This window comes from Thalia democratica, chromosome 6 (assembly GCF_965202585.1).
Source record: "Thalia democratica chromosome 6, ktThaDemo2.hap1.1, whole genome shotgun sequence".
Lineage (NCBI taxonomy): Eukaryota > Metazoa > Chordata > Thaliacea > Salpida > Salpidae > Thalia > Thalia democratica.
The window spans coordinates 17,193,138-17,205,626 of NC_139170.1; the positions used below are offsets into that span (position 1 = coordinate 17,193,138).

General features: G+C 24.6%; 1 protein-coding gene across 1 annotated transcript; it reads right to left on the bottom strand.

Moving 5' to 3' along the window:
- Window positions 1–1,760: 1,760 nt before the first annotated feature.
- On the bottom strand, window positions 1,761–4,891 carry LOC145838607 (NGFI-A-binding protein 1-like). Its single transcript, XM_082946226.1, has 2 exons — window positions 4,775–4,891; window positions 1,761–2,539 (listed from the first exon to the last, which is right to left on the bottom strand). Exons 1-2 carry the CDS (start codon window positions 4,874–4,876, stop codon window positions 2,363–2,365), a joined length of 279 nt encoding a protein of 92 aa, XP_082802352.1. The 5' UTR covers window positions 4,877–4,891; the 3' UTR covers window positions 1,761–2,362.
- Window positions 4,892–12,489: the final 7,598 nt, after the last annotated feature.

Consider the following 12,489-nt stretch of genomic DNA (forward strand, 5'->3'; position numbering starts at 1 on the left):
TAAAAAAAAAAAATTAATATATAATATGTATATTAATCAAAAAAATTATAAAAATATAATAAATGAAACATAAAGAAAACTAAGTTTCCGACCATGGGTTAAGGGTAACAGTAATAGTTAAAAAAAGGAAAAAAATTAAAAAAAAGAGAATTTAAACTCCTATAAAAAAAGGAAAAAAAAAGTTACCGACCAAAGGTAAGGAAGGGGTAATTATGGTGATAGAAAAATTAATGAAAAAAAAAATCTATTTAAAATTCAAAGTTAATCGTTTGCTGATAGAAATCCTAGTGAATTAAATTCACTGGAATATATAATAGCAAACTTAAACAGTACTCTTTCTTTATTAAACTAGCGCATTTTTCTGTAAACGGAGCTCTGTAAAAAAATAAACACTTTAAGGAAAAAATAGAATTTAAAGTAGGTTATGTGTTATTAAAAATATGAATAATTACTATAGATTAATAATAGCTACAATAGTTAAACTCGACTATTATAAAACTATATAGTATTTGTAATTATTAAACCTTACTTATGATAAAGTATTTTTTTAATTAAAGTGCCTGACTGTTTTTTCTAGACATAAAGAATAAATTATTTATCTTACAATGCAAGGTAAATAAACTTCTTTAATGTTAATGTATTAGAACATAACATTGTAACGAAACTTATAAATATTTTTAATTGAACTCTTAATTACCATTTAATCTTATGAATTAGTATTTCTTTAATTTTCATTGAGTGGTTATTATTTTGACTTGTTATTTTATTTTGCATTTTACTTTACCTTATAATAACTTAGACTTAATAGTTACAAATAATATAGTTTTATAACAGTCGGATTTAACATTATATATTGTATCTATTATTAACTATTAACCTGTAGTAACTATTCTCATTTTTAATAATACATATATGCACCTACTTTATCTTCTATCCTTTCCTTACAGTATTTTTTTATTACAGAGCTTCGTATTACAGAAACATGTGTCAGTTTAGTAAAGAAGGAATACCGTTTAAGTTTGTTATCAAAAAATAATAATAATTTTTTCAACCCGTGCAAATTGTCTTCCTGGATATTTGACACCTATTCCACTAACTAGAAGTAAAGATAATATGATAAAAAAAATAAAACGAAAATAAGTAATTGAAAAATGAGTAAAAAAAACTGACGCGAGTTTAAAAAACACTATAAACCGAAGAGATTGTGGTTTATTACATTTAATAACAGGGTTCTGTCGAATTTCCACTTTTGGACTGCGTTTAGACTACTGAAATTAAAATCAAAATTTCAGTATACATATTATATCAAAAAGTTAAATCTAAAGTCAAACCATTTTATTTCAAATTGTAACAAAACTGATAAAAGCTAAATATATTAAACTACTTAAAAAATAGTTCTTGCACCTTAGTCTATTTAGTAAATTATTTTTAAATATTATAACTCATTATTTTGTGTTTTAATTTTCAACATTTTACTAAAACTAAGAAATATACAAGAAAAAAAACTTTGAAAACATTAAAAGATAAACAACAATTTTTTTTTTGGAAATATTGAACTTAAAATTAATTTGTTTTTCTGTGTACTGTAAACTAGTTCATATAAGTATTACCGTAATTCTTAAAATCTGGTTTAGATATAGCTTTGTGTACATATTGAATATCTTATTCAAAATTTTTAATTACTACTTATTAGCAAATTTATAATTTCCAACTCAAGAAACAAACTTGTTTAAGTTTAATTTAAAAGAAATATCTAGTAAATAAGTAACATTTATTTAAGATTGCGGTATTTTAAACATAAGCACTTTTAAACAAACATAAATGGACATAATATAAACAAAAATTTTATTCAAAGTTGTTTAACAATAGAGCAGCTTTATTTTGAAAGACTACAGAAAAATTGTTATTTTCTGAACTTTATTAAATTTTATAAAAATAAGAAAAACATTAAAAAATTTTTCTTACCTTTTTGAAAAAATAATGTAATGGTAATTCAAAAAATCAACAGTTATCTTTAGATAAAAATATTAAAGTAAAATTGATATACATAGTAAACTAATCACTTATACTAACAAAATAATTATTCAAACATTTTCATAGTTACATCATTTAAAAACTAACACGATTGTTTTAAAGTTTTTGCAATGGACAAGTTCCTTCAAAACAAAACAGATTATGTTTTTCACATTTTATCTGTCTTAAATTATTTTAAAAGCATATACAGACAATAAATGCAAAATATTTAACAAAAACACATCAACAAACTAAACTTTTCTTTTCAATTAAAGGCTTCAACATCAACAAATGTCAACTTTCCAATTCCTTATTTTTATAGAAGAAACCATTAACATTCAGTGTAGTGTTAGCTCTCATCATCAACTGGGTTTCTGTGCTTGTTGAATTCGTTCACCCACTGGTTCATGGCCTTCTGAAATTCTCTGACGTGCATTGGTTTATCAGTCATGCCCACTAACGACAGTATTTCGAGGAACTCGTCGTCTGACGCTTCAAAGAAGAGCTGCAGCTTGTTTGCTCCCGCCTGTCAGTTTCGTTCGTTAAAACTTAGAACTTTGAAATTTTTTTACTAATCGTTATGCTATTTAATAACAAATTGTTAAATTTAAAGTGTAATAATATAATCATTACCCCTTAAACAACTTATTTTTTTAGTACTTCCGAAAATAAAAAACTACTACTGTATTATTGGGACTTGTAGTGGGCTGGGCACAATAACTTCAGTTAAATAAATATTAGCTTTTTATTTTCTATTTTATTAAAAGTTATTTTTCTGGAACTTAAAGTTAAAACAAAATATATGTTTCTAAATTTTTAAACGACATTGTTTTTATTCCTATTCATTAAATACTTTAGAGTACTTGTGGGTCTAGTCATATTTTTAAGAGAAAAAAGTATCAGGTTAAAGGTTAGTGTACAATACAAAATGCTTATTAATAGTTATAAATATCTATTTAAAACTTTTATTTGATAATAGAATTATAGTTAATTTAGTTTATAATGTTTGTACGTTATGACCACTATTGGGTTGTATTTTTTGTATACACTTATGAAAAAAAAAATTTAAATACACTGTTCCTAAAATTTTTATTTTCAAAAGAAAAGTTTAGACAGACTTTGCTACATATTATAAGAAAAGTTTCCTAAAAAATTGTGGTCTCTATGTAAATGAAAAAGTTTAAAAAAAATTAACATATTTTTAACTATTCAACATTTAAAGTTAATTGTTTGCTAATAAAGATCCTAGCAAAACAAGTTTACTGGAATATAGAATGACAACAAACTTCAACAGTACTTTTTCTTTATTATTCTAAAATATGTTTCATATATTAATAACATATGATATATGTGTTAGTTTAACAAAGAAGAAGTACTGTTTAAATTTGTTATTATTAAATATAGTTTTAGTGATTTTTCAAAGACTAGTCAAACAAAAAAATGTGTTTGTAGGTTTATCTCGTTAGTTAATTAAAATAAGTATATTTTATAAAAAATTGACTCATAGGTAATACTTCAAGCTTTTATAAATAAGCCAGTGTTAATTTTCAAAACAAAATTTTTAGACCTCCTATGCTCTTAGCTATAAGTAAGCTAAGCTGTAATTTTTATATCTATATTAACTTATTACAAAATTGTTTATAAAGTTTTTTAATGACTTTTTATAATTTTGGATGACTGAAATAAATTCTAAAACATATTCTAAAATAAGCATTGTTAACCAGTAGTTATTATGGCCATCATCAACATAGTTGAGATGTTTTGCACCATCAATAATAATTCATGAACTTTACCACAAGATCAACTACAACAGCATCCGAGAAAACCTATGACCGGTTTTGTCATAACTAGGACTCATCAGGCAGGCATAGTTGCAAGAAACCGCTGTTGTGATCTACCCAAGCTGGCATAAGTAGGAAGTACTGAAGCGACCGTTTGTGGGTAAAGTTGATAAAGTTGAGTCAGTTTTGAATAGTCAAAATAGATTAATATAATTTTTGTGCACAGTTAGGTCATTTTAAATATTAATAAATATAATTTGTGTATTGAAAACTATACTAAAACAGTTAAGTATTAAAGACCATTTTTTTACTATAACTAGTACAAAGTAAGGCTATATTTGTATTGTACAACTGATAATGATAAAAATAATAGTCATATAAATATACTATTTTAACCCTTAAACTTTAATTTAATGAACTTCTATTTAATGAACTGAACAAAATATAATTCAACTAAATGTGCTTGAGGAAAAAACTTGATCTCAGTTTTTATATAATTTATATGTTATCTGTATTTTCTTACAGTTGCTGCATAAAAATTTAACTAGAAAAGAAAGATACAATGCATAAGTATGGAAAATTGGTATAAAGTAATTACATATAGGTAGCTTCTTTTCACAAGAAACTACTTATCTTTTAAATAATAACAACTAAGCTATGCTTCATAACAAGTTCTCCCAAACTCATTTTTATAATTGCCCTTATTTTTTAATTAAAAAATGATCACTTCCATTTATTACAACCCCAAATTATATAGATTAAGTATCAAATCTTTAGTAAATTGTATCTTAGGCCTTTATTTTTTACTTTCCATTACCAACCCTAGAATTTCTAGTGTAAGTTAGTTGTTTCTGCTTTACAAGCTATTGCCCTTTACTAGATGTTGCTGAATTACTGAAATTGTTCAAAAAGGAGCAATATTGTCCCATTTGAGAAACCCTGCTTCAAAAGACTTAAAATAAATTTTATACCAAAAAAACCTCTTTGAATTTCTGAAAGTACTCAATTAATCCAGCATTTTTCAAGATCACTTGCAAGTGGGATTCTTGAATAATAGTGTCCTGGACTCCACTTTCACTCATATCTTTTTTATAAAATTTTCTAGTAGTTATGTAAATATGTTATTTTTTAATATTACACAACATAGATAAAAACTACAAAACACAAACATAATAACTTAAATGTTTTTGAAAAAATAATTCTATAACACTTAAATAAAGATATTTGTGAAAATTAAAACGAAAAACTGCAGTAAAATTTTAATGAAAAAACTGTCAACATTAAAGAGTAAGTCCTACTTGTGCTAACCAATGTGAAACTTTGAGTTTTTTGTATAAAAGCTGTGTTTTAAAACAGTTGATAGCAACAGCCATTATTTGTTGCAAACAAGCGAGCTTAAGTGACAGGGTTGCCACTTTTTGAACAAAAAAAGCTGTACTGAGTCATCCTGAGATATTTTCAAAAAAAAATCATATTATTAACAAAAATATCTAATATCTAAAATAAAAAAGCATAGTTTTGAATGAAACAAACTGATTTAAAAGATTAAAAAATAGCAAGAGATTTCAAAAAGTATCAACTAGCCAGTGTTTTTCAAACTACTTGACTTGAAAAAAGTTCAAAATAGCCTGAGTTAGCCATGTAATATTGTCTGCTAGACAGAAATACCAAGCCTAACAAGCTTAGAGTTGCCACTTTTTGAATAAAAAAAAATTGTCCGGAGTCATCCTGACTTTTATCAAATCCTGTTATGGTTAACTTTAGGTGAGCACAAATATCAAGCTGAAAATATTGTACATTCAATGTCTTTTTAACCATAATTTAGGTTTAAAAATAAACGATACTTTGTTTTAAACAGGCTATATAAATACATAGAGAACTAAATTAATATATTATAAACTAAAATATTTAATCAATTTCATTTTACAACATCATATCCAATATAAGTTATTGTATTGATATAATCACTTTTATATTGTAAATTAAAATCAATTAAGTATATAAGTTAATTAGTTATGATATACAATTTTAATTTTATTCATGTATTTATGAAAGATAAATTTTTAGCCTAAAATTATGATTAAATAAGACATCAAATGTATAATATTTTCAGCTTGATATTGGTGCTCACCTATAGTTTACCATAACCTCAAATTCTTTTACAAGGTTTTTTAACTTCTTAATATTTATAAAAATTGAATCCTCAAAAAGTTGGTTATATAAAACAAAATTTTTCTACTAAGTTTGATTTAAAATCTATAAAAAAAAACATCCAGAGATTGAAAATAAAAAACCTGAATTAATTATAAAATAACAAAACTATGCTGATTTAGTCTGAGTTATAAAAAAAATTATCTGAGTTATTCTGAGTGTGTTACAACCCTGCAAACTGTTCTGTATAGAGGGTTGCCATTGACTTTTGGGAAATTTTCTCAATGTTTTTAAAATTTCCACCAGGTCTTTAAAAGTACTTGTTTTTGGGTCTATTTTTAGTTTAAGGTCATTTGTTCTTTTGTTATAAAGTTCATATATTTAAATTTTTTTAGTTTTTGTTCCGACAGAATTTTCTAAATATTGCAAGGAACATTTCCTGATAATTTGAGGTAGTTATCTCAAAAAACGTAGGAGATAGATTTTTAGTGAAATAGTCTATTTTTGCCATTTTAGTTTGCGCCTCCCATAAGGAACCTATAGTCGCCTCTTACCAGCTATATCTCAAGTAATAACACATATCTCTAAGTAATAAATATTTTTTTTGAAATTAAGGTACAAAGTTAGAGTTGATATGCTTATAAACAGTAATTTTAAATATATATAGTTTTTAAATGATTTATTAGCAAACAGCAATTTTTTTCCTATGTCAAAATGTAATAGTTTTATTTAACTTTGTTTAATAAATAAAGTCCTTGATATTACTGTAGTGTTGTACATATAACTAAATACTAGCTTATTAATTTTAAGTAAGTTATTGTATTTACTAAGTTAATAAGTTAAACTGAATTAATTTTTATAATTTATTCACATCAATATGTAACCTACATAAAACATAATACAAAAATAGTTTAAAAGTCGCATTGTTGAAATGACACTGTTGTATACAGTTGAAGAGTCACCTAAAATTACATTCAGTACTCAGTAGTATAAGTACATAAGCAGGGCTTTGCTTATGTACTTATTTTCAAATAAAACAGAAAATTATTTAAAATAAAGCTGAAAAATTCCTGTATATTGAATTACACTTCATATTAGTGCCCACCTAAAGTTAATCATAACCAAAATTTATTTTGAATTTTTTTAAACTGTATCTATAAAGTATCTTGTAGCTCAGTAAAAACTATACAAAATAAGATCAAATTGTGAAAAAGTGTTTCACCTCCCTATGCCACTAAACTTAAGTTTAAGGTAAAAAACTGTGTTAAATAGTGTAAAAAAATTGAAAAGATACTGTAAAGCTAATTCAAATGTGTTTAAAAATAAAAAGATTTTGATGATAATAAAATATTTTTATCTATTAAATTTGATAGATTTTTTATGTCAAATCTAAAATTTTCTACATTTAATATTTATATGCACGATTTGGGGCACACAATATTCAACACTATTTTTAGGAAATTTTTCCAATTTTTTATTGATATTCAATATATATTTACTACCAGGTCCAAATTTCTTCAATATTGTTTTTAAAAGTAATGAGTAATGACATCGGTAAGGTACGCACCCGCGTTAAAAACGCACTAAAAAAAATTTTTTTTCTAAAATTAAATATTTATAAACTTTTTACAGGTGTTATAAGAGACGAAGACAAGCTTTTTAAAGCAAAGATAGAAAACGGTAACTACCAGTGACATTTCAACTACGTTTGACATTTTTGCTGTATCTAAACTTTGTCGTCATATAAATAGAAATTAGTATTTTTATGAAAAATGTACTTGACTAAAACCAAAAAAATAATTAGTTTTAAATTAAGTTTAGTTAAACCAAAATTAAAATAAACTTGTACAAGAACTGTTTTAAATACGAAATTAATTATACTTACCAGTAGATAAAAGTAATATGCAACTATGTCAAAAATTTCAACTCTAACATTTATCAAATTTAAATAAAATATAATAACACTTAACGTCATGCCCATGTATTTTTTTAATATTCATCGTTTGCTACTTTTAATCTGATTTTTCAAATAAAAACATACAAAACAGATTGTGAAGTATAGTTTGTAAGCTTGTTAGATTTATTCAAATATAAGTTAAGAAAATATTGGTTTTAGAACTTCGTTTCACGCCAGGTCCGTTGACTATAGTTTACGGTTTCAACTTCTTTTTAAATATTCTGTAAATATAAGTTTTTACTATTAAGTGTATTTTGTTTGTGTCTATAGTTTTATAGCTGTTTAAGTCGAACCCCCAAATAATTTATTTCTCACGACAAATAACAGTAAGCTCTTTTTAACAATTTTCAAGGAATATAAAATTTTTATTAATGAAAGTTCCTTAAAGATTGTCAAGCAGACATATAAAAACGACATAAATTTACTTATTTACAACATCAAACTACTTTATAATAACATTCTACAACAAAAAGAGCAGTGAGCAGAGTACTATAAAACGAGACGTATTATAACTCCACTCCACCCTTCTTTAGTATAACTGTTTTGATAAGTGTAGGCAAGTAGTTCTTAAAGGTGGTAATTACATTTCTAAAACAATGCGCAGACAAAACAAACATCACATAGCTGTATTGTAAGTTAATAATTATAAATTTTAATTGGTTTGAAAAGTTAATACTGTCTGTAGTTAGTCAGGTGTGGTACAAACTCCGAAGATTAAAAAATATTTGATATATCAACTTTTTTGTGAGCTATTGTTATACGATGCACCATAAATATAAGATGTTCTTAATAAAATCACTATAACTAATTGAAAATAATTAAAATTTCGATAAATTTACTAGACTACTAAGTAGCAATCCACTTGAAAATTAGACTCAATTTTGGGTAATCACCTAATAAAAAACGTTTTGGTTTAACTTTATATATCTTTTGCAATCTAAGGCACTTAAAAAATGACTGCTATGTTTAATTTTAATTATAAATTGAATGCAGTTAAAAAGCCTAAGCTTTAAAATTGGACCTGGTAAAACCAAAGAGCTTTCAATCATCGACCTACACACCATTTTTACTTTACCAATTTTGAGTTATATAATAAAAAAAAACTTTTCTTCTTTTAACAAAAAAATCTTTATATATTTTATGTTTTTAGTTTTTGATATTTATTTTAGTTATGGACCTGGTAAAACCAAAGAGCTTTCAATCATCGACCTACACACCATTTTTACTTTACCAATTTTGAGTTATATAATAAAAAAAACTTTGTTCTTTTAACAAAAAAAATTTTCTTCTTTTAACAAAAAAACCTTTATATATTTTATGTTTTTAGTTTTTGATATTTATTTTGGTTATGGTTATGGAATAGGTGAAAATATGTTACATTTGATGTATCATTAAATCATTATTTCAAGCTAAAAAATTATCTTTTATGAAATACATAAACAAAATTGAACTTATAAATCAAAAACTAATAAACTTCTGTATTTAATTGCTTTTATTTTACAATATTAAGTGATTACTTATTTATCTTATACAATAATTTATAGTGATTATGATATTGTAAAATAAATTTGATTAGATGTTTTAGTTTATAATATATTAATTTAGTTCTTTTTTGTACTTATATAGCTTGTTTAAAACAAAGTATTATTTTTTTAGCTTAAAACTAAGGTTAAATAAGACATTGAATATATTATATTTTCAGTTTGATATTGGTGCTCACCTAAAGTTAACCATAACCTTTATTTTTTATAAGTAGAAAAACATCTGACTCACTTTTCCCTATACAGCAATAAAAATATTTTAAAGGTCAAGCAAGCAATTTGTCATCACCTGTAATTCTACCTCCTCTCTAAAATTAACACAAAACAATAAAAAAATATCTATTTAACTGAAAAAAATTCCCTTGGTGACACGTTTTTTGGCAAAGGCTCACAAGGTTAAAATCTCAACACTAAAAACCACTAAATGTGGGAAAATTATGAAGCTCAAATCCCTAAGCAAGTATCTGATGATGCTACAACAAAAAACACATTAACAATCCAATCATGTGATCACTGCCACCAGTTTGAACTCACAATCAGCTGTTGCTAACTCAAATAAGCTAATATCTAATTGAAAGTATAAAGTTCTATAAAACAATTTAAGTGTATATAAGGAAATACTACAAGTAGGAAAAAAGTAATACTGTTTGTATTAAAAAAATATAAAAAAATTATGAAACCAATAAAACAACAATTATTAAACAAATTTGTTAGTGTTAACTTGACATAAAACTCTAAACATAATTAAGTATAAATAATGTTAAAAATATAATTATTAATAATAAAATTCAATCGAGGTTTTTATTTTTACCACTAATTTTAATAAAAATAATAAAATATAATAAAATGAACTATCTTTAATGTAAAACAGTAACAAAAAGATAACTAATAAAATGAATAAACAATAGTTTATTTAAATAATTTATAACAATCACTCTTTAATTAGCAAGAAAATCATAAAATAAAAGACCCACCACAATCTGCTGCCCATATAACAAGAATCAAATTTCCACACAAATAATACATATATACAAAAGAACTCTAGATCTACTCCTGGTAGTTATTTAACAAAAATTTTTTTGTCAATATATTTAAAACAATCTTTTTTTAAATTTTTTGTAAGTTTCAGGGACACTAGACCACAACTTTGGACCAAAATACTTAAAGCAGACCTTGTTCTATGTCTTCTGGTAATAAATTTAATTTTCTTTGAAAACCTTGTATTGTGTGATTGAACAGGACTAGCAACTGTATATCTATTGTGCTCTACATCAAACCCTATTAAAGTTTTAGGCATCAACTTACAAATTTTTCAATTTACACACATCATTAAATTTCAGCACACTAGTTTTTTTTTTAATCAAGGGTTTGTTGTGGTCAGGGCAGGCACACAAAAGACGTAAGGGCATAGGGGGTAAAATACTTTTTTTTTGAAATTTGATATTATTTTATATAGTTTTTACTAATCTACAAAATGCTTTTTACAGATTATAAAAAATCAAATTAATTTTTGAGATATAGCTGGTCAAGGTCAGAGGTAGCAATAGGATCCTTATGGGAGGCGCAAACTAAAGCATCGAAAATAGACTATTTCTCTAAAAATCTATCTTCTAATACGTTTTTTGAGATAACTACCTCAAAATTTTAGGATGTGTTCATTGATATATTTAGAAACAACTTTTTTTTTTGTTTTTTTGATATTAAACTTTTTAATTTTTTAGATTTTGTTCTGACAGAATTTTCTAAATATCGCAAGGAACATATCCTAAAAATTTGAGGTAGTTATCTCAAAAAACGTAGGAGAAGATAGATTTTTAGTGATTTCTAGTTATTTGCTGTTTTAGTTTGCGCCTCCCGTAAGGATCCTATTGCTGCCTCCAACTTTGACTGGCTATATATCAAAAATTGTTTTGATATTTTATAATCTGTAAAAAGAATCTTGTAGCTTAGTAAAAAGTATATAAAATAAGATCAAATATCAAAAAAAGTCTTTTACCCCACCCCCCATGCCCAGAACTGATTACTATTTTTTGCATACAAACAATTGGTTTTGAGTAACATTCAGCACTACCCCAAGCAGGTATGCGATATTGGATGTGCAGATAAAACAAAGTGTAATTTATATTTTTAAGTGTAATTGTGTCTAAATAATACCTCAATTTTGAAAAAATATAACAACTCCCAGACAAATTTTAATTTGAGAAAACTCAAATGTTTCTTCCAGTTTAGCTTACCATCCAAAACCACACTTGTTTTATACTATCACTCTGCTCAATAAGAAAACCTTCTGAATAAATTCACAATTATTAAAGTTTTATTGAAAAGCAAAACTTTTGTTTATGAGTAGTTATTTAAAAATCTTAGTTAGTCATATATGTACAATAATAGAAAAACAAAACTAAAATAACTTTTAGTTCAGAATAACTTACATGAAAAATTAACAGAAGAATAAATTTTTGCTTAAAATTTTAAGGTCATCTCATGCTATTTTATTCTTATAATTTTTAGAAATATTAAATTTCAAAAGGTTAGGTTCTATGTATATGTTTTAAAATATTAAAATTTGCATCCCCAAATATATTTATACATATAAGAAGATAAACAGTGTAAATAAACATAAACTTATTAACATACTTATTAACACAAAAAACTATTTTTTTAAACTAAAATTTACTAATAGTTTAAATGTAACAAAATTATATTTATAATTGCTTAAGTCTAGACTTGGTCAAAGTCATTTTAATTTATTAACACACTCAAAAATGTCTACCCTTAAGTATAAAGAAAATATCAGTCTAAAACATAGCAAATATGTTGCAACCTACTTTATTTATTTCTTTATTCAGTAAGAAATCCTTCAGATATACCTGACACCTTTTAATGTGTCTAAGTTTTTGCTTTATTTATGTTGATGAGAACATCTAGTAAAAAAAAAATTATAAAATAATATTTAAAAAAATTATATATTAAAAAAAAAAACAGTTATATATAAATATATAACGCATTTAAAGAAAAACTATAAACTTTCATTATAGTACAATAATGG

Coding starts and splice junctions, on each gene's coding strand:
- LOC145838607 (XM_082946226.1), bottom strand. CDS start 4,876: ATGAGTGAAAGTGGAGTCCAGGACACTATTATTCAAGAATCCCACTTG. Junction 2,540..4,774: donor ACTTTCAGAAATTCAAAGAG/GTTTTTTTGGTA, acceptor CGAAACTGACAG/GCGGGAGCAAACAAGCTGCA.